The sequence below is a fragment of the Gigantopelta aegis genome, chromosome 12 (genome assembly GCF_016097555.1).
Source record: "Gigantopelta aegis isolate Gae_Host chromosome 12, Gae_host_genome, whole genome shotgun sequence".
Lineage (NCBI taxonomy): Eukaryota > Metazoa > Mollusca > Gastropoda > Neomphalida > Peltospiridae > Gigantopelta > Gigantopelta aegis.
The window spans coordinates 28,425,715-28,445,714 of NC_054710.1; the positions used below are offsets into that span (position 1 = coordinate 28,425,715).

The following is a 20,000-nucleotide window of genomic DNA, read 5'->3' on the forward strand; positions in this document are numbered from 1 at the left end:
GGGTGTGTTTTCATTTTATTTAAACTTATTTTCATGCTTATAACCAGTTAAGGTTCAAGCACGCTGTCCTGGTCACACACCTCAGCTATCTGGGCCATCTGTCCAAGACAGTGGGTAAGTGGTTAGGAGGTTAGTGGTTAGTGAGAGAGAAGAGGGCGTAGTGGCCTTACACCTACCCACTGAGCCCTTAAGAACTCGCTCTGGGTTGGAGCCGGTACCGGGCTGCGAACTCTGTACCTACCAGCCTGAACTTATTTTCATGCTTATAACCAGTTAAAGTTCAAGCACGCTGTCCTGGTCACACACCTCAGCTATCTGGGCCATCTGTCCAGGACATTGGGTTAGTGGTTAGGAGGTTAGTGGTTAGTGAGAGAGAAGAGGGTGCAGTGGCCTTACGCCTACCCAATGAGCCCTTAAAAACTCGCTCTGGGTTGGAGCCGGTACCGGGCTGCGAACTCTGTACCTACCAGCCTGTAGTCCGATGGCTTAACCACTGCGCCACCGAGGCCAGTAACAGGTATGTAAGAAATTTTATCCATTATAGAGTTACATGAAAATAACTAGGGTAATCGGTTACTATCGTGGGTTTACGGGCCTCGGTGGTGTCGTGGTTAGGCCATTGGTCTACAGGCTGGTAGGCACTAGGTTCGGATCCCAGTCGAGGCATTGGATTTTTAATCCAGATACCGACTCCAAAACCCGAGTGAGTGCTTCGCAAGGCTCAGTGGGTAGGTGTAAACCACTTGCACCGACCAGTGATCCATAACTGGTTCAACAAAGGCCATGGTTTGTGCTATCCTGCCTGTGGAAAGCGCAGATAAAAGATCCCCTACTGCCTTTCGTAAAAGAGTAGCGTATGTGGCGACAGCGGATTTCCTCTAAAAAACAGTGTCAGAATGACCATATGTTTGACGTCCAATAGCCGATGATAAGATAAAAATTCAATGTGCTCTAGTGGCGTCGTTAAATAAAACAAACTTTTTTTTTTACTATCGTGGATTTGGCTCAATCGGTTAAGAGCGATCGTCTCAGATGCTTAGACTGCAAGTTCGAACATCTTAGACGAATCCACTGTTTATTTTTACCAACAAAACCGGTGACCCGTAACTGGTATATTAAATTGTGTGGTACGTGTTGTCATATCCGATGAAGCACATATTAAAGATACCTTGGACACATTAATTGGAAAGATATAGTACGTTTCCTCATAATTATTAATGTTTGACATCCATTTATGTATATTACATGTATGTGTGTGTGTGCGTGTGTGTGTGTGTGTGTGTGTGTGTGTGTGTGTGTGTGTGTATTTATTTATTTATTTGCCTTTTGATGACACAGACTACTGTTGAAATGGTATACCATCAAGGCAAATGAATTAAGCAAACATTGCACAAAATACCCTACTTTTTAAACAATAAGGTATATTTTTAACTATTATATACTTAAATCATACTTTACTTAGATTTTATGGTTAGATTATCAATTTCCGTACATTCGAAGTGTCTTTGGTCATACTGGTGTTTTTAAAAACGTACGTGCGTCTGAGAAGCATGGAGTTTTAGTCCGTATTCAGAGGGTATTTCACCAGTTCAAAGTCACAGACTCATGTTTAACTCAGTTCTAACTTCATCCAAATTTGTTTCAGGTTTGTAGATTAGCTAAACTTAGTGTTAATTTTTACGGGTTGAAACTAGGGTATTCCCTTTTAACCATTACTCGTCATGTCAGTAATAACAATTATTAAATATATTGTAATCTTTCTAGCTGCCACACATTCCTTGAGCAGTATACTACACCGTGTCATAGATTAGAAAGCCCACAAGAACTCAGATAATGTCAGGTCACGGATACTGAGATGTGTGTACGCATGCCGCTATAGTTTCAGCACGTCTAACGGTTAGCGCTTGCCCACTTCCAAAGGTTAATCAGATTAAGAACGAAAGAAGAGAAACGAAGAATGAAAGCATGAAAGAAAGAAAAGTAATGAAATAATGTAAGAAAAATGTATTAAAGAAGGAAAGAAGGAAGGAAAGTTAAAAGTTAAAGTATGTTTAACGACACCACTAGAGCACGTTGATTTATTAATCACCGGCTATTGGATGCCAACCATTTGGTAATTTTTATATACCAGTCTTGATACACTGGCCGTAGACGTAGTCCAGTGGTAAAACGCTCGTTTGATGCGCGGTCGGTTTGGGATCGATCCCCTTCAGTGGGCCCATTGGACTATTTCTCGCTCCAGCCAGTGCACCACGACTGGTACATCAAGGCCTGTGGTATGTGCTATCCTATCTATGGGATGGTGCATATAAAACATCCCTTGCTGCTAATCGAAAAGAAGAGTAGCCCATGAAGTGGCGACAGCGAGTTTCCTCCCTCAATATCTGTGTGGCCCTTAACCATATATCCAACGCCATATAACGGTAAATGAAAAGAAAGAAAGAAAGAAATGTTTTATTTAACGACGCACTCAACACATTTTATTTACGGTTATATGGCGTCAGACATATGGTTAAGGACCACACAGATTTTGAGAGGAAACCCGCTGTCGCCACTACATGGGCTACTCTTTCCAATTAGCAGCAGGCGATCTTTTATTTGCGCTTCCCACAGGCAGGATAGCACAAACCATGGCCTTTGTTGAAGCAGTTATGGATCACTGATCGGTGCAAGTGGTTTACACCTACCCATTGAGCCTTGCGGAGCACTCACTCAAGGTTTGGAGTCGGTATCTGGATTAAAAATCCCATTCCTCGACTGGGATCCGAACCCAGTACCTACCAGCCTGTAGACCGATGGCCTAACCACGACGCCACCGAGGCCGGTATAACGGTAAATGAGTGCGTTGTTAAATAAACAATTTTCTTTAAGGTGATCTTAGCGCTAAGATTGCTTCTTAAAACAGTACCTTGGACTACACAGATAATGTATGCAAGCGCGTGTGCAGGGATTTATGCATTTGGGGGTGGGGGGGGGGAGGGTCAAGGCTATGGCGAGCGAAGTTTATAGCGGGTACAAGCTAAGCTTCGCCGGAACATATAATAATAATAATAATAAAATTAATCAGCAGGGGTGAGAAGCAAGTTTCGACTCCCACCCCCCTTCCCCTCCTGCATACGCGCCTGCGAAATGGTTTTTGTTTAAACTCTTTTTTTTCTCTTCAGATTCTGAGCTCCACCGTTAGAGTATTAGGATGACAAAAACAACGAAACGACCAGAAACAAGGGGAACAACCGAGCAAGCACAGATCACCACGCCCCCTGACGGCGGGTGGGGGTGGGTGATCACATTTTCGTCGTTCATGATCTCAGTGCTCGTGGATGGCACGTGCTTCAGTCAGGGGATTTTCTTCACGGAATTTCTAACTTATTTCGGCCAATCAAAAAGCAAAACGTCATGGGTCGGGTCAGTGTTGAATGGGTCATACCTGACAGTAGGTAATTGATGTCATAAGGTCTCTACACGGAGGTTTATTATTATTATTATTATTACTATTATTATTATTATTTTAAATTGTATAAAATATATATTAAAATTGTCTTATAAACTATCTAAAAATCCCTGTTTATTATTTTAAATATAAGTTATATATTTATTTATTTTAAACTTATTATTATTTTTATTATTATTATTATTATTATTATTATTATTATTATTATTATTATTATTATTATTATAAATATAAGTTATATATGTATTTATTTATTTATTTTTAAATTATTATTATTATTATTATTATTATTATTATTATTATTATTATTTATATTACTAGTATTATTATTATATTTGAAAGCTTCAATACCCGATACATTTTTAATATTTATGTCTTTCTATAGCAAAAAAGAAAAAAAAATCTTTTAACGACACCACTGGAGAACATTGATTATTCTATAGCAAATCATCCAGGTTTTGGCTTTCGTTTTCGCTATTCTTGTAGCGGCAGACAATTGTTTATAATATATGTCGCCAGCAAAACTGTTTTCACCGGTCTCTGGGCGTAGCACCTTTACTTTTATCTTAATTAATGGCATCACCATTACTTTTGACTTAATTAATGACATCACAATTACTTTTATCTTAATTAATGGCATTAACATTACTTTTATCTTAATTAATGGCATTAACATTACTTTTATCTCAATTAATGACATCTCCATTACTTTTATCTCAATGGATGACATCACCATTACTTTTATCTCAATGAATGAGATCTCCGTTACTTTTATCTCAATGAATGAGATCTCCGTTACTTTTATCTCAATGAATGAGATCTCCGTTACTTTTATCTCAATGAATGACATCTCCATTACTTTTATCTCAATGAATGACATCTCCATTACTTTTATCTCAATGAATGACATCACCATTACTTTTATCTCAATGAATGACATCACCATTACTTTTATCTCAATGAATGACATATCCATTACTTTTATCTCAATGAATGACATATCCATTACTTTTATCTCAATGAATGACATATCCATTACTTTTATCTCAATTAATGACATCTCCATTACTTTTATCTCAATGAATGACATCACCATTACTTTTATCTCAATGAATGACATCTCCGTTACTTTTATCTCAATGAATGACATCACCATTACTTTTATCTCAATGAATGACATCTCCGTTACTTTTATCTCAATTAATGACATCTCCATTACTTTTATCTCAATGAATGACATCTCCATTACTTTTATCTCAATGAATGAGATCTCCGTTACTTTTATCTCAATGGATGACATCTCCATTACTTTTATCTCAATGAATGACATCTCCATTACTTTTATCTCAATGAATGACATCTCCATTACTTTTATCTCAATTAATGACATCTCCATTACTTTTATCTCAATGAATGAGATCTCCATTACTTTTATCTCAGTGAATGACATATCCATTACTTTTATCTCAATGAATGACATCTCCATTACTTTTATCTCAATGAATGATATCACCATTACTTTTATCTCAATGAATGAGATCTCCATTACTTTTATCTCAATTAATGATATCTCCGTTACTTTTATCTCAATTAATGATATCACCATTACTTTTATCTCAATTAATGATATCACCATTACTTTTATCTCAATGAATGAGATCTCCATTACTTTTATCTCAGTGGATGATATTACTATTAATTTTATCACAATGAATGAGATTTCCATTACCTTTATCTCAATCAATGATATATCTATTACTTTTATCTCAATAAACGACATCACCATTACTTTTATCTCAATAAACGACATCACCATTACATTTTATCTGAATGAATGACATCTCCATTACTTTTATCTCAATGAATGACATCTCCATTACTTTTATCTCAATGAATGACATCACCATTACTTTTATCTCAATAAACGACATCACCATTACTTTTATCTCAATGAATGACATCACCATTACTTTTATCTCAATAAACGACATCACCATTACTTTTATCTCAATGAATGACATCTCCATTACTTTTATCTCAATGAATGACATATCCATTACTTTTATCTCAATGAATGACATATCCATTACTTTTATCTCAATGAATGACATCACCATTACTTTTATCTCAGTGAATGACATCTCCTTTACTTTTATCTCAATGAATGACATCACCATTACTTTTATCTCAATGAATGAGATCTCCATTACTTTTATCTCAATGAATGACATCACCATTACTTTGATCTCAGTGAATGACATCTCCGTTACTTTTATCTCAATGAATGACATCACCATTACTTTTATCTCAATGAATGACATCACCATTACTTTTATCTCAATGAATGACATCACCATTACTTTTATCTCAATGAATGACATCTCCATTACTTTTATCTCAATGAATGACATCACCATTATATTTTATCTGAATGAATGACATCTCCATTACTTTTATCTCAATAAACGACATCACCATTACATTTTATCTGAATGAATGACATCTCCATTACTTTTATCTCAATAAACGACATCACCATTACATTTTATCTGAATGAATGACATCTCCATTACTTTTATCTCAATAAACGACATCACCATTACATTTTATCTGAATGAATGACATCACCATTACTTTTATCTCAATGAATGACATCACCATTACTTTTATCTCAATGAATGACATGGAAAGAATACAGATATATTCATTTTAACGGTTATGTTTATATTAATGAATAACGAAACCAAATATATATACAATATCTTGGCTAATTGTAAAAACCAAATGTCCAATGGATGGTAGAAACATTATCTTTCATGTGTACTTACATGTATGTGGCTTTTCGAGTCCCTGACAACACATTATGTACCCTCGGATGTAATAACCCTATACGCACATATGAATTATTCTTTTAATCTCAATTAATTGCATCACCATTACATTTATCTCACCCAAAACAAGCTATGACACTCATCAAATTCGCCAATTGCGAATTTCAAAAGCAACTGGTGAATTGTATTTTAATTTGGTCGAGACAATTTCATAAAATAATTGATATTTTTTCAAGACAAATAACTGAGTTTCTGCAGTTTGGTAGATAATTAGGTGGAATTATCTGCGGACTCAGAGCTAGCCCTGAAATTCTGACTCATCATCTTTATTACGTCATTGTAGATAACTATTGTACAATAAAAAATCCTCAGTGCTGTCGTTTGACGGCATGAGTGTACGAAAATAAAGTTTCGAAGTTAAATTCTTCGTGTACTTGTTTCACCATAGGGCCGTTCGTCGGAAGCCTCACCAACAAATACGGCTGCCGGAAGGTGGCGATGTGTGGCGCTGTGGTCTGTTCTTCCGCTTTGTTCATCAGCACGTTCTCTCCCGGAATCGAAGTTTTCACCTTCACGTACGGATTTTTGGGAGGTACAGTATATCAGTCATATTCACATCAACGACACCACTAGAGCACATTGATTTATTAATCATCGGCTATTGGATGTCAAACATTTAGTAATTTTAACATGTAGTCTTACAGAGGAGGCTCGCTACATGTTTTCCATTATAAGCAAGGGACCTTTATATGCACCACCCCATAGACAAGATAGCACATACATCGGCTTGTGATATACCAGTCGCGGTGCACCGTCTAGAGCGAGAAATATCCTAATGTGCCACCGACGGGGATCGATCCTAGACCAACTGTGCATCAAACGAGCGCATTACCACTGGGCTACGTCCCGTCCCTTCATACTAGAGCGACACCACTAGAGCACACTGTTTTATTAATCATCGGCTCTTCCAGCCCATTTGACATTCGTATGTGGAAGTTTGAATTCTCATCCAGTTCTGTTCGATTCAATTGTTTAGTGTTAAAACGAGGGAATTACAGAATGCGGTTCGATACACTTCCAGTTATGGCATTGTGACGTTATAATGAAAGCAACGGGGCCCTCCTGTTGTATCATAACCGTGTTTGGTGTACGCACGCTTGTTCGCTTCAATACGCTTCAGTACGCTTTCGGGAGTGTCAAAGAAAAAACGTCCTGGAATCCACTTCCAGTTGCAAACGCACCAAGGCGCATCGATGAGCATTCGGGTAATCGAATTTGGTGTGTGAACGGATTAGTGACAACATTAGGACGTGCATGTACATAAAATATATTATTATTTAATTATTTTTCTTCAGGAATTGGATTTGGCTTGATGTACTTGCCAGCGATGGTCATGGTCGGCTACTACTTTGCCAAGAAGAGAGCCCTGGCGACAGGTATAGCGTGCTGCGGTTCTGGGATAGGAATGTTCGTCTTCGCACCCTTGGTCGAGTTCCTCCTTCAGGAATACAACTGGAAGGGCACCACGTGGATCATGTCCGCCCTGATCCTCAACGGAATCCTATTCAGCATGCTCTACAGACCCCTGGAACCGTCGGGACAGCAGCCGAGCATAGAAATGGAGACTCTCAACAGCTACTCCACGAGCCCGAACTCGCCCGAAACGCCAATAACGATATCGTTGTCCCCACCAGAGGACGCGTTTTCGTTTGACGAGAATGGCGTTTTGTTACCTCTGCCCCAGCGCAGTAGGTCCTATTCTCAAAGCACGGCGGATAACAGGATTAAACCGGTTAAGCAGAGTATGATGAGGGACATAGCCAAGATGGCGCACAGTCAGGACATGAGTGTGAGACTGCGCAGACCGGGTCAGGAAAAAACTGTGTTTCTGAAGCCTCTACAGCGTAAGGACATCTTCTACAGCGGCAGCGTTATGCATCTTCAGGAATACATCAACGCCTCGTCGCTGGCGGATTTCGAGAAAGCCATGATTCGAACGCCAGACGACAATGGTGTTGGTGACGCAGACGGCGAAGACAATGGCGGGAAAATGCCTCTGTTGTCACGAGTTGTTAATATGATTCATTTTGTGTTTGATCCAGTCCTGTTGACGAGTCCCACATTCCTCATCTATGGATTCTCCTGTCTCATCTGCATGATTGGTATGTACATGTATTCCTTAAATTGGCACACCCTATTTTTTAAACATAAAAAAGTTAAAGTTTGTTTTCTTTAACGACACCACTAGAGCGCACTGATTAATTAATCATCGGCTATTGGATGTCAAACATTTGGTAATTCTTACACGTAGTCATCAGAGGAAACCTGCTGCACTTTTCCTAATGCAGAAAGGGATCTTTTATATGCACCATCACACAGTCGTGGTGAACTGGCTGGAACGAGACAAGGAACCGACCACGCATCAAGCGAGCGCTTTAACACATCCCTCCCCCTTTTAAACACAAAAGCATATTGTTCACTATTAGAGCTGTCTGCGAAATCATACTTTACTGAGATTTTATTATTTAAATTATTCATATCCGTACATCCGAAATGGTTATGGTCATCCTGATGTTGTTAATGTCACAAAATGTATTTTTCATATTTTATAAAACGCACGTGCGTCTAAAAAGTAACAATTATGGAGTTGAGTTTTAGTCTATTTAATGAGTATTTTGATATTTTCCCCGTTTCAAGTCACAGACTCTTGTTTCACTCTGTAGGAACATTATCCGAATATGTTACAGGTTTGTAGATTAACAACGTTTAGTGTCCATTTTCACTGATGAAAACTGTAATATGTTTACGAGTATTGAATCATTTTTGATAACTAAAACTGCATATCAAAGATTTATAAGATATTAAACAAGCTTCCATTTTTAACATTTTGTATCATGTTTATATCCCGAGTGAAATATATTTTCACGAGGGACATAAACATGATACGAAATGGTAGCGAGTTTAATATCCTATTTATTACCCATAATCGATCTTAATTTATATAACTCAACTCGTTTGGTTGACGTGCCTGTAATTTGTGTAAGGCTATACTGCACCAATCGATGACGTCATGGTGTGACGTCGAAGTGATACGTCCCACTTGACGTTCTTGTGGTAAGTATCACTTTGATATGTACCAAGCTATTTTTAACCATATGGGTAATAAATGTTCATATTTAGAATAACGGTCTCTGTATAAACGTGTTTTTGTTGTCAAAATGTTTTAGTAGCCCAAACTAGATTTTACCTTCCAATAAATTCGTCTGTATGAACAAAATATATACTAGAAAGTAGAATGAAAATGTACTGCTACAGACATCAGTATTCTATTCTAAACAAGAACATTATTTAATGTGTCGTTTTAGTAAAAACCGGCCTCGGTGGCGTAGTGGTTAGACCATCGGTCTACATGCTGGTAGGTACTGGGTTCGGATCCCAGTCGAGGCATGGGATTTTTAATCCAGATACCGACTCCAAACCCTGAGTGAGTGCTCCGCAAGGCTCAATGGGTACGTGTAAACCACTTGCACCGACCAGTGATCCATAACTGGTTCAACAAAGGCCATGGTTTGTGCTGTCCTGCCTGTGGAAAGCGCAAATAAAAGATCCCTTGCTGCTAATCGGAAAGAGTAGCCCATGTAGTGGTGACAGCGGGTTTCCTCTCAAAATAACTGTGGTCCTTAACCATATGTCTGACGCCATATAACCGTAAATAAAATGTGTTGAGTGCGTCGTTAAATAAAACATTTCTTTCTTTCTATACTAAAGCGCAGGTCACACTGTCACGGTGTACAGCTACGGTGACCTACAGTGCATGAAATCCGGAAGAACCGTGGGTAACCGTAATGAGTCCGGCGGCAAACCGTATCAAACCGTACCCATCCAAGGTGATCCGTGACGAACCGTAGATCGCCACGGTTGTTTTAAGCTGTTTAAAACATCCGTGGTTCACCGTAGCTCGCCGCTGGTGAATGCATATCGTAGTGCCACGATAGTGTAACCTTAGTGCCACTGTGACTCGCCGTAGGTCCACCGTAAACCCTTCCTTGGCCACCAGTGGTCATCTGTGGTTCCCCGTGAGTGTCTACTCCTACGGTGACTTACAGTGACTTACAGCAGCAGTAAGGTGGCCCTACGGAAGGTGGCCCTGTCGAACCGTGGGTAACCGTGACAAACCGTAGCACCACCTTCAGGGTCCTTGACGTCACCGTTGTAGCCTACAGTGGGGAACTGCAGTGGGGTCCGTAGCAATACCGTGGTGTTCCGTAGTGAAACCGTGGGTTACCGTATAGTAACCTTAGCATGACTGTGGCAGACTGTCTTTTTCGACACAATTGGAGCCAGAGCTACGGTGAACTACGGTTTATTGCACCGGGACCTACAAGGCCGTGGCTGGCGGGAAGGGGTGTGTGCGTGTGTGGGGGGGGGGGGAGGGGTGGTGTCAAGGATCCGGAATTATTTTATAGAAACTGATAAAAAAAATCTTTTTAACCGTTTAAGGAGTTTTTGATTATTAACTGCTCAGTTGCCCCCCCCCCCCCCCCCCCCCCCCCCCAAGCAAAACATCCTAGTTACTGTCCTGCCTACCGTGGGATACCGTTACCACCACCGGGACAGTGTTACTGGGGCGTTAACAAGAACCTGATTGTATTTAAAGAGACATTCCTGAGTTTGCTGCATTGTAAGATGTTTCAGACTAATAAAATATGTCTACAATTAAACTTGCATATTAAATACATTTTCTTGTTTAGAATATCAGTGTCTGCATATTCAAAGTCTTTCTGGTCGTCTTAATATTTTTAAGAAGCCCAAACTGGATTTTGTCTTCAAATAATTTCGTACGTACGAAAACATTAAAAAAAATTTTTTTTTAATGTAATTTCACTTTTTACAAATATTAGAATGATCAGAAACACGTTTAATATACAGCCAGTAATATTTTATGCAGACAAATATATTTTAAAATAATTACAGTCGTTACAAAGTATCTGTTAGTCAGAACAGAACAGAACAGAACAGAACTTTATTTCACTCAGGCCGCTATTCAGCGGCATATGAGGTACATTAACAATAATTATATGACAGTGACAAGATGGGGTTTACAGGAGAAAATTTACATGTACAATATCAAAACAAAAATTTCTAATAATACTAATACAAAATGAAATATATTTCTAATAGTAATAATCTATCTATCTATCTATCCATCTATCCATCTATATATATATATATATATATATATATATATATATATATATATATATATGCAAACACGGATAGTAGTAGTCGGAATAAGACAGCATAAGCTTGGAAGACAACTTTGTCGATAACATCTTAAAAAGTGCAACAAACTCAGGAATGTCCCTTTAATGTGTCGTTTTAGTGCACGACGACTGGTATGTTTTGAAAGACCGTGGTGTGTGCTATCCTGTCTGTGGGATGGTGCATATAAAAGATATCTTGCTACTAATGGAAAGATGTAGCAGGTTTCCTCTCTAAGACTATAGGTCGAAATGACCAAATGCTTGACATCCAATATCCGATGATTAATAAATCAATGTGCTCTAGTGGTGTTGTTAAATAAAACAAACTTTAACTCTGGAAGATTATGTAAATTATGTCAGTGTACTAACTTCAATCCAAGGTAGACAACTGCAATCAAATAGTTGTTGTGACGGTACATGCTCTTAATTTTGTTTTCGCCTGTGGCGATATTAATTGTTTTAGAGGGCCGTGTGCTTTTCTAATACACACCCAGCCCAGGTGCGGAGACCAGGTGGCCAGTAGTTACGTAATACCTCTGCGAGTGCGGTTTTTACAACCGTGATTTTGGCAACTTGGCGTCATTGAGTCTGGCGATCTAAGAGAAAGATATGACGTTTTGGTCGCTGTGGAAATTCACTTGATACCTGAGGTACCGCCTTGTAACCTCAGGCGATATTCGGCTTTTTTAATAAATAGCTAGGGTTTTAGAGATATCGGGAGAAACATATTGGAAGGCGTCCAGGGGGAACGTTAGTCCGTCCGGACTGGTAATTATATATTTTCTGCTATGTGTATAACCTTGATGTGATTGATGTGACTTTAAATATTTTAATACTGTATTATACCAATATTAGTTAGACGGTGCTGCCGGTCATCTGACGCAGTATACTGTAGGCTCACTGGTCTAAATATATATAAAGATTATCCAGTCATCCTAGAGGACCTAGGTAAACTGTAGGTTATTGTCTTTATTGTGATAGGTACCAGTATTAATTCTGTGTTACAAGGTTACTGAATGAGTAGTAAGGGTTAATTGAAAATTAACCAGTTAGGAATAGAGTTGTAATTCCTTTATTAATTAAGTTCCCCTGGAAGCGTTTCTCAATTATCACACGTTACTGAACGAGTAGTAAGGGTTAATTAAAAATTAACCAGTTAGGAATAGAGTTGTAATTCCTTTATTAATTAAGTTCCCCTAGAAGCGTTTCTCAATTATCACACGTTACTGAACGAGTAGTAAGGGTTAATTAAAAATTAACCAGTTAGGAATAGAGTTGTAATTCCTTTATTAATTAAGTTCTCCTGGAAGCGTTTCTCAATTATCACACGTGTGGGTGTTGTGTCACGGTGAAGTAATTAGCATATTGTGTAAACTAGACACCTGGAGATTAACTAATTAAGTGATCAGTTCTGGGTTGTTATTATTTGTTGTTGTTAATTAACTACTGCGGCAGTACATTGGTCTGCGTAGGTTAATACAGATTCCAAAGTGTATTGTGTTTTTGTTGTGTTTTCTAGTGAACTATACTTTATATAGATCGTATCTCTGATCATACCTAGACGAGCCACACTAGGATATAACCGCCCGTTACAGAGAGATCTAATAGATATACAGTTAGGAGAGATATTTTGATAATCGTGTTTCATTCAGTTACGGGTATTATAGGATCCCCGTGACAGTTGTTGAAGTACTAATCTAAATTATACTCCATCATGGTTTGTTTGTTGGGTGCTTTTTTTCTTTCTTTTTGCGTATTACATATTATTTATAAAAGTTCTTGGAATTATAAACAGAAAATTGCATTAGAATTATTATGATATTTGAGAAAAAACCCCCACACCATTATGATGACTGTTTACAAACAACAGGCATAATAAACATCAGAAATGTATCTATATGGGTGAAATATTAATATTAATATAATTTATTATAATTATTGACAATGTAATGTTTCCAAATAAAAAATATTCGTGATCAATTTGAGCCTGATGCGCGGTCGGACGAGGATCAATCCCGTGACCGTGGTATGTGCAATCCCAGACCGACCGCGCATCAATCAGGCGCTTTACTACTTGACGTCCCGCCTCCTAATGTAAACAATAGTCAATGATTAATATATATTGATGACATTAAACAAACAAAGATTAACTTTGTTTTCAGTACAGTCCCTTTAACTATATGTCCGACGCCATATGACCGTAAGCGTATATGTGTTGTGAGTCGTTAAATAAAATATTTCTTCCTAACGTCCTCCCCGTCTTGTTTATCAGGTTTCTTTGTTCCGTTCATCTACATTCCTCCTCTAGATGTGGACCAAAGCACCAGACACCAGAAAGCTGCGTGCATCCATATAATAATTGTTAGTTGGAAACATCTTACAATGGCTGCAAACTCAGGAAAATCACTTTTAGCCTTTACCATATGTTTGATGCCATATGACCGTACATTATATGTTTTGTGAGTCGTTAAATAAAATATGTTTTTCCTTACGTATTTCGGAGATTTGTTTTGTTCTGTTCATCTACATTCCTCCTTTAGCGGTGAACCAGAGCATCAGTTCTCAGAAAGCTACGTTCCTTAAATAAAATATCTCTTCCTAATTTCCTCGCTTCCTTGTTTCTCAGATTTCTTTGTTCAATTCATCTACTTTCCTCCTCTAGCGGTGCACCAGAGTATCACTCTTCAGAAAGAGTTAAAGTCTGTTTTTTGTTTAACGACACCACTAGAAAACATTGACTATTTAATCATTGGCTATTGGATGTCAAACATATGGTAATTCTGACACATCAGAGGAAACCCGCTATATTTTCTTAATGCAGAAAAGGATCTTTTATATGCCCTTTCCCACAGACAGGAAAGCACATACCACGGCCTTTGAACAGTTGTGGTGCACTGGTTGAAACGAGAAAAAACTCAATCAGTTGAATGGATCCACCGAAATGGTTCGATCATGCGACTCAAAGTCCTCAGAAAACTGTATTCCCTTACTAAACTATTTCTTACTTCCTCGTTTGTCAGGATTCTTTGTTCCGTTCACGTACATCCCTCCTATAGCGGTGCACCAATGTATCAGACCTCAGAAAACTGTGTTCCTTTACTAAACTATTTCTTGGTTCCTTGTTTGTCAGGATTCTTTGTCCCGTTCACGTACATCCCTCCTATAGTTGTGTATCAAACCTAAAAAAACTGTGTACTTTTACTAAACTATTTCTTATTTCCTTGTTTGTCAGGATCCTTTGTTTCGTTCGTGTACATCCCTCCTATAGCGGTGCACCAGAGCATCAGTCCTCAGAAAACTGTGTTCCTTTACTAAACTATTTCTTGCTCCTTATTTATCAGGATTCTTTGTTCCGTTCATGTACATCCCTCCTATAGCGGTGCACCAGAGCACTAGTCCTCAGAAAACTGTGTTCCTTTACTAAGCTATTTCTTACTTCCTTGTTTCTCAGATTTCTTTGTTCCGTTCACGTACATCCCTCCTATAGCGGTGTATCAGTCCACAGAAAGCTCTGTTCCTTTACTAAACTATTTCTTGCTTCCTTGTTTCTCAGATTTCTTTGTTCCGTTCACGAACATCCCTCCTATAGCGGTGTATCAGTGCACAGAAAGCTCTGTTCCTTTACTAAACTATTTCTTGCTTCCTTGTTTGTCAGGATTCTTTGTTCCGTTCATGTACATCCCTCCTCTGGCGATGGAGCAGAACATCAGTCCCCAGAAAGCCGCGTTCCTCATCTCGGTGATCGGCATCTCGAACACCGTGGGCCGCGTGGCGGTCGGCGTTCTGTCCGACCTGCCCTGGATAGACTGCCTCCTCGTCAACAACCTCGCGCTCATCATCGGCGGAGTCGTCACGTGCTTCGTCCCCTTCTACGACAGCTACGGGATGCTCGCGGCCTACACAGTGGTGTTTGGTTTAAGTGTGGGTAAGACCTCGTTGTATAGATGGATGGATGGATGGATGGATGAGTGGATGGGTAGATGGATGGACATAGGGATGGAAGGAAGGATGGATGGATATATGGATGGATGGATGAGTGGATGGGTGGATGGATGGATAGAGGGATGGAAGGATGGATGGATGGATGTATGGAGGGGTGGAGGGAGCGAGGGCTGGAGGAATGGAGGGAGGGAGAGATGGATGGATGGATGGATGGATGGACGGATGGATGGAGGGATGGACGGATGAATGGATGGATGGATATATGGATGGATGGATGGAGGGAGGAATGGACGGATGGATGTATGTATGGAGAGATGGATGGATTGAGGGACGTATGTATGAATGGATGGAGGGAGGGATGAATGGAGGGATTAATGATGGACGGATGGATGGATGGAGGGAGGAATGGATGGATGGATGAGTAATGGATGGAGTAATGGATGGATGGAGGGATGGAGGGAAGGAGAGAGGGAGGGAGGGATGGATGGATGGATGGATGGATGTAGCGATGGAAGGGTGGTTGGAGAGGGAGGGAGAAATCGACGTATGGATGGAGAGATGGATGGATGGATGGACGAGTGGATGGCGGGATTGATGGATGGATGGAGGGATGGACGGTGGATGGATGGATATAGGAATAGACGGATGGATGGATGGACGGAGATATGGATGGATGCATGGATGAATGGATGGATGGATGGATAGAGGGAGGGAGGGACGGACGGATGGATGGATGGATGGATGATAGATGGATGGAGGGAGGGAGGGATGGATGGAGGGAGGGAGGGGGATGGAGAGATGGAGGGAGGGATGGATGGAGGATGGAGGGATGGATGGAGGATGGATGAATGGATAGATCGATCGATGGATCGATAGATCTAAAGATAGCAATAAAGATATAACCATGTGTACATACCCAGATTAAATCAGTCAGTTAACCGTTTGACTCGTTCTTACATCCACTGAAGGTCCAAGTACGACTGTCGTAGGTACATTCTCCGAGATTCTCCGGTGGATGTGTCCAAGGCAGAGCCCAGATTGAAACCCGATCACAGTTTGACTGGCTACTTTGCATTACTTTCAGCTGTGTTCGTATCCCTCCGCTCCATCATCATGGTTGAACTAATGGGTCTCGACAAACTGACCAATGCCTTCGGACTTGTGATCATGTGTCAGGGAATATCATCATTCATTGGCGCGCCACTGGCGGGTAAGTGAGAACAGGTTGTTCTGGGAGGTAAGGTCTCACTACACAGTTCACTTCCGTGTGAGACTTCAGTCATCACGGGCCACTATTGTTCCTAATTGTGATATATGTTGTGGTTCACATATTCACTTCTAGTTATAGGGAAATAATTTTGTTTAATGTATTTTTTAATGGTAAGAGGTCTGGCTTGATTTTGCCCATGTTACTTTGTAATATTGTTCTTTGACATTTTGGGACATGGGTGTATAGCGGAAGAGGCGACTGGTGCGAAACGGTTCTTCACCGCATATTCGGACTGTCACTACAGCCAGATGCGGTCATATAGCAAAACGCTGAGACGGAAATGTTCTAAATTTTGGAGCGAAAATAAATGCTTATATAATTATGATGTATTTTCGCAATGGTGTATGTTGTTAGTGCCAATGCGAAACCGTTCTATTGGCAATCTTCGTTTGAAGTTGGACAATTTAACATAGATTTCAATGACATATGACATATGTGTAGTCAGACTAAATAGTTACAGTTAGGTTCACCTTGCAAATACAGGTTGTACTATACCAAATCAAATTCCATTGGCGACCAAGTTAACGTTTGTGTTTAAAAACACTCTATACAAACCAAACTATGGCCCATAAATATTAGTACTACAAACCCTACATCAAAGTATTAACTGACCAAAATGGTACCTTCCATGGGTCATTTTCGGTATAACCAATGTTTATTTTTTATAACATTCGCAGTTTTTTTAAAAGCAACATTCGAGTACTTTTTTTTACAGGTACGACATACATGTTTCAAGCACAAGGCTACTTGATTCAGTGATACTAGATGAAACAATTTTTCAAACAATGTTTCCGAGCTAAACAAGAGTTCCTTATTCGTATCCAATATACAATTCGGAAATTCATTTCTGTTTTTCATTGGTATTTTAGGCACTGTTACAGCTTTTTGTTTTCTGTTTTCTTTCTTCTTTTGTTATTTGTGTTTAGCTGGTTAAATATTTTATTTTTATTTCGTTTTGTTGCTTCTCATTTTTTTTTTTTTTTCAGCCGGGGGGGGGGGGGGGGGGGGGGGGGTGAGGGTAGAGGTGTGGTTTGCGATTTGTTATTCCCATAAAAGTCCTCCTGTTAGATACATTGATGCCCATTTATTAATCTAGTCATAGCAGGCCATTTTAAAATTTAAAATAGTCATCATCGTAATACATGTTTCATATATATTGATTGCCCGTCAACATACAGGCACCGTCTGTGCACTTATGGGTATATTTGAGGTAATTCAATTTGTTGGAACAATTGGTGTTGTCATTCAGTGTGGCAACATCTTCAAATTCATAATTGTTGTCATTTCAATCTTAATTCCCGGTTAATTGAAACACATTTATGTTCGTGTGTTATATTTTTTGTTGAATTGATACACACATGCACGCATGCATGCATACATACATACATACATACATACATATACATACATACATACATACATACATACGTACGTACGTACGTACGTACGTACGTACATACATACATATATACGTACGCACACGCAGATCATCCCTAGCTCTTTCTGTCTCTGTCTGTCTCTCTCTCTGTGTCTCTCTGTATGTGTGTTTGTCTCTCTCTCTCTCTCTCTCTCTCTCTCTCTCTCTCTCTCTCTCTCTCTCTCTCTCTCTCTCTCTCTCTCTCTCTCTCTCTCTCTCTTTCTCTTTCTCTCTCAACTATTAATAATCGGCTATTAGATGTCAAACAATTGGTAATTCTGACATATAGTCCTAGAGAGGAAACCCGCCACATTTGTCTTTAATAGGTAGAAAGAGATATTTAATATGCACCATCCCACAGGCAGGATAGCACAAACGACGACTTTTAATATACCAGTCGTAGTGCACTGGCTGGAAAGAGAAATAGCTCAATGGGCCCACCAGCGGTAATCGTTCCTAGACTGTCTAGCATCTGGCGAGCGTTTTACCACTGGGCTATATCCCCCCCCCCCACAGTGATAGTGTAGATACAATTTATATTCCAATCTTTCGCTCCTCTGTTACCAGGAGCCAGTGCTTCACAACTGGTGTAAAAGAGGCCGTGGTATGTACTATCCTGTCTGTGGGATTAGATGGTGTATATAAAAGATCCCTTGCTGCTAATCGAAAGGAGTAGCCCATGGCAATAGCGGGATTTCCCTCTCAATATCTGTGTGGTCCTTAACCATATGTCCGACGCCATATAACCGTAAATAAAATGTGTTGAGTGCGTCGTCAACTAAACCATTTTCTTCCTTCCTTACTCTTGCCAGGTACCATCGCAGATTCATTCGGAAATTACAACGCAGCCTTCTACCTAGCCGGTGCAACGTTTGTCGTAGGGGGCGCTGTCTGTCTTCCGTTACGCAAAATATCGTCGCTGGAGAAACGATGGAAAGCGGAGAAAGAGAGGAAAAAGCACAGGGTGCCAGAAAAAGAGCCAATGGTCATGGTCAAATAAAAACAAAAAATTAACAAAAAAATGACATGATGTATTTTATATATAAATGTATTTATAGTATTGCTTACATCCCATTGTTATCACGATCACGTGATATATTTATAATTTGTGTATAGATTTGCCTACATTCCATTACGTTGTTTCGGAAATATTTAATGTCATGAGAAATAAAATGTTTTTGAAATCACCCAGTTTGCGTCTTAAGACGCTGGCATAGGGCTTACCTATAACGTTTAGTTTTAGTCGACAGAAGAAATCATTTATACCATTAGTAATCGTAAGTGTACGGGGTGAGGGGGGGGAGGGCAACTCCCCCCCCCCCCCCCCCCCCCCCACTAGTGTTGGAGCAGAACCTCAGATTCGGGCAAACATAACACAAATATTCGGGGAAATGTGCTAACCTGGGACCTTTTAGCCATGTATTTGCATCTTTCTATCCCCAAAATTAGTTGTAATCCACGTAAAAATGCGTAGTGATTCATTTGCAACCCTATACAGCGATTTGGCTGTAATGCTAATATGAATAAATGCTGTTATCCAGATTCGGGCATTTTCTTTTAATTCGAGCGAAAGCCAGCCTGCCCCCACCCGAAACCCCCGCTACAAAAATATAGGAGCCCATACGCCAATGTTAGTAATCTTACAAGGTTTTGTTTTTTTTCAGACATATAGCCAAGGTCGGTATTATTTTCGTTGATAAAAAAAGTTGTTTTTTTTTTTAATTTTTAATTTTTTATTTTTATTATTATTATTTTTGTTTGGAAGATGAAATAAATATTTATCTAATTCCACCTGATCGTTTTACAAACCATTTGTGTTATATCG

The 20,000-nt window shown here is 39.4% G+C and overlaps 1 protein-coding gene across 1 annotated transcript in view; it reads left to right on the top strand.

Annotated features, from left to right (window-relative positions):
- LOC121386633 (monocarboxylate transporter 12-like) overlaps window positions 1-19,480 on the top strand; it is a 23,946-nt gene extending 4,466 nt beyond the window's left edge. Inside the window, exons 2-7 of the mRNA XM_041517599.1 lie at window positions 3,165-3,437; window positions 6,731-6,874; window positions 7,638-8,444; window positions 15,202-15,471; window positions 16,573-16,698; window positions 18,988-19,480. Coding sequence (XP_041373533.1) covers window positions 3,194-3,437; window positions 6,731-6,874; window positions 7,638-8,444; window positions 15,202-15,471; window positions 16,573-16,698; window positions 18,988-19,175 — 1,779 coding nt within the window. The 5' untranslated portion in view covers window positions 3,165-3,193 and the 3' untranslated portion in view covers window positions 19,176-19,480. The remainder of the gene's footprint in view (window positions 1-3,164; window positions 3,438-6,730; window positions 6,875-7,637; window positions 8,445-15,201; window positions 15,472-16,572; window positions 16,699-18,987) is intronic.
- The last annotated feature ends 520 nt before the right edge of the window (window positions 19,481-20,000 follow it).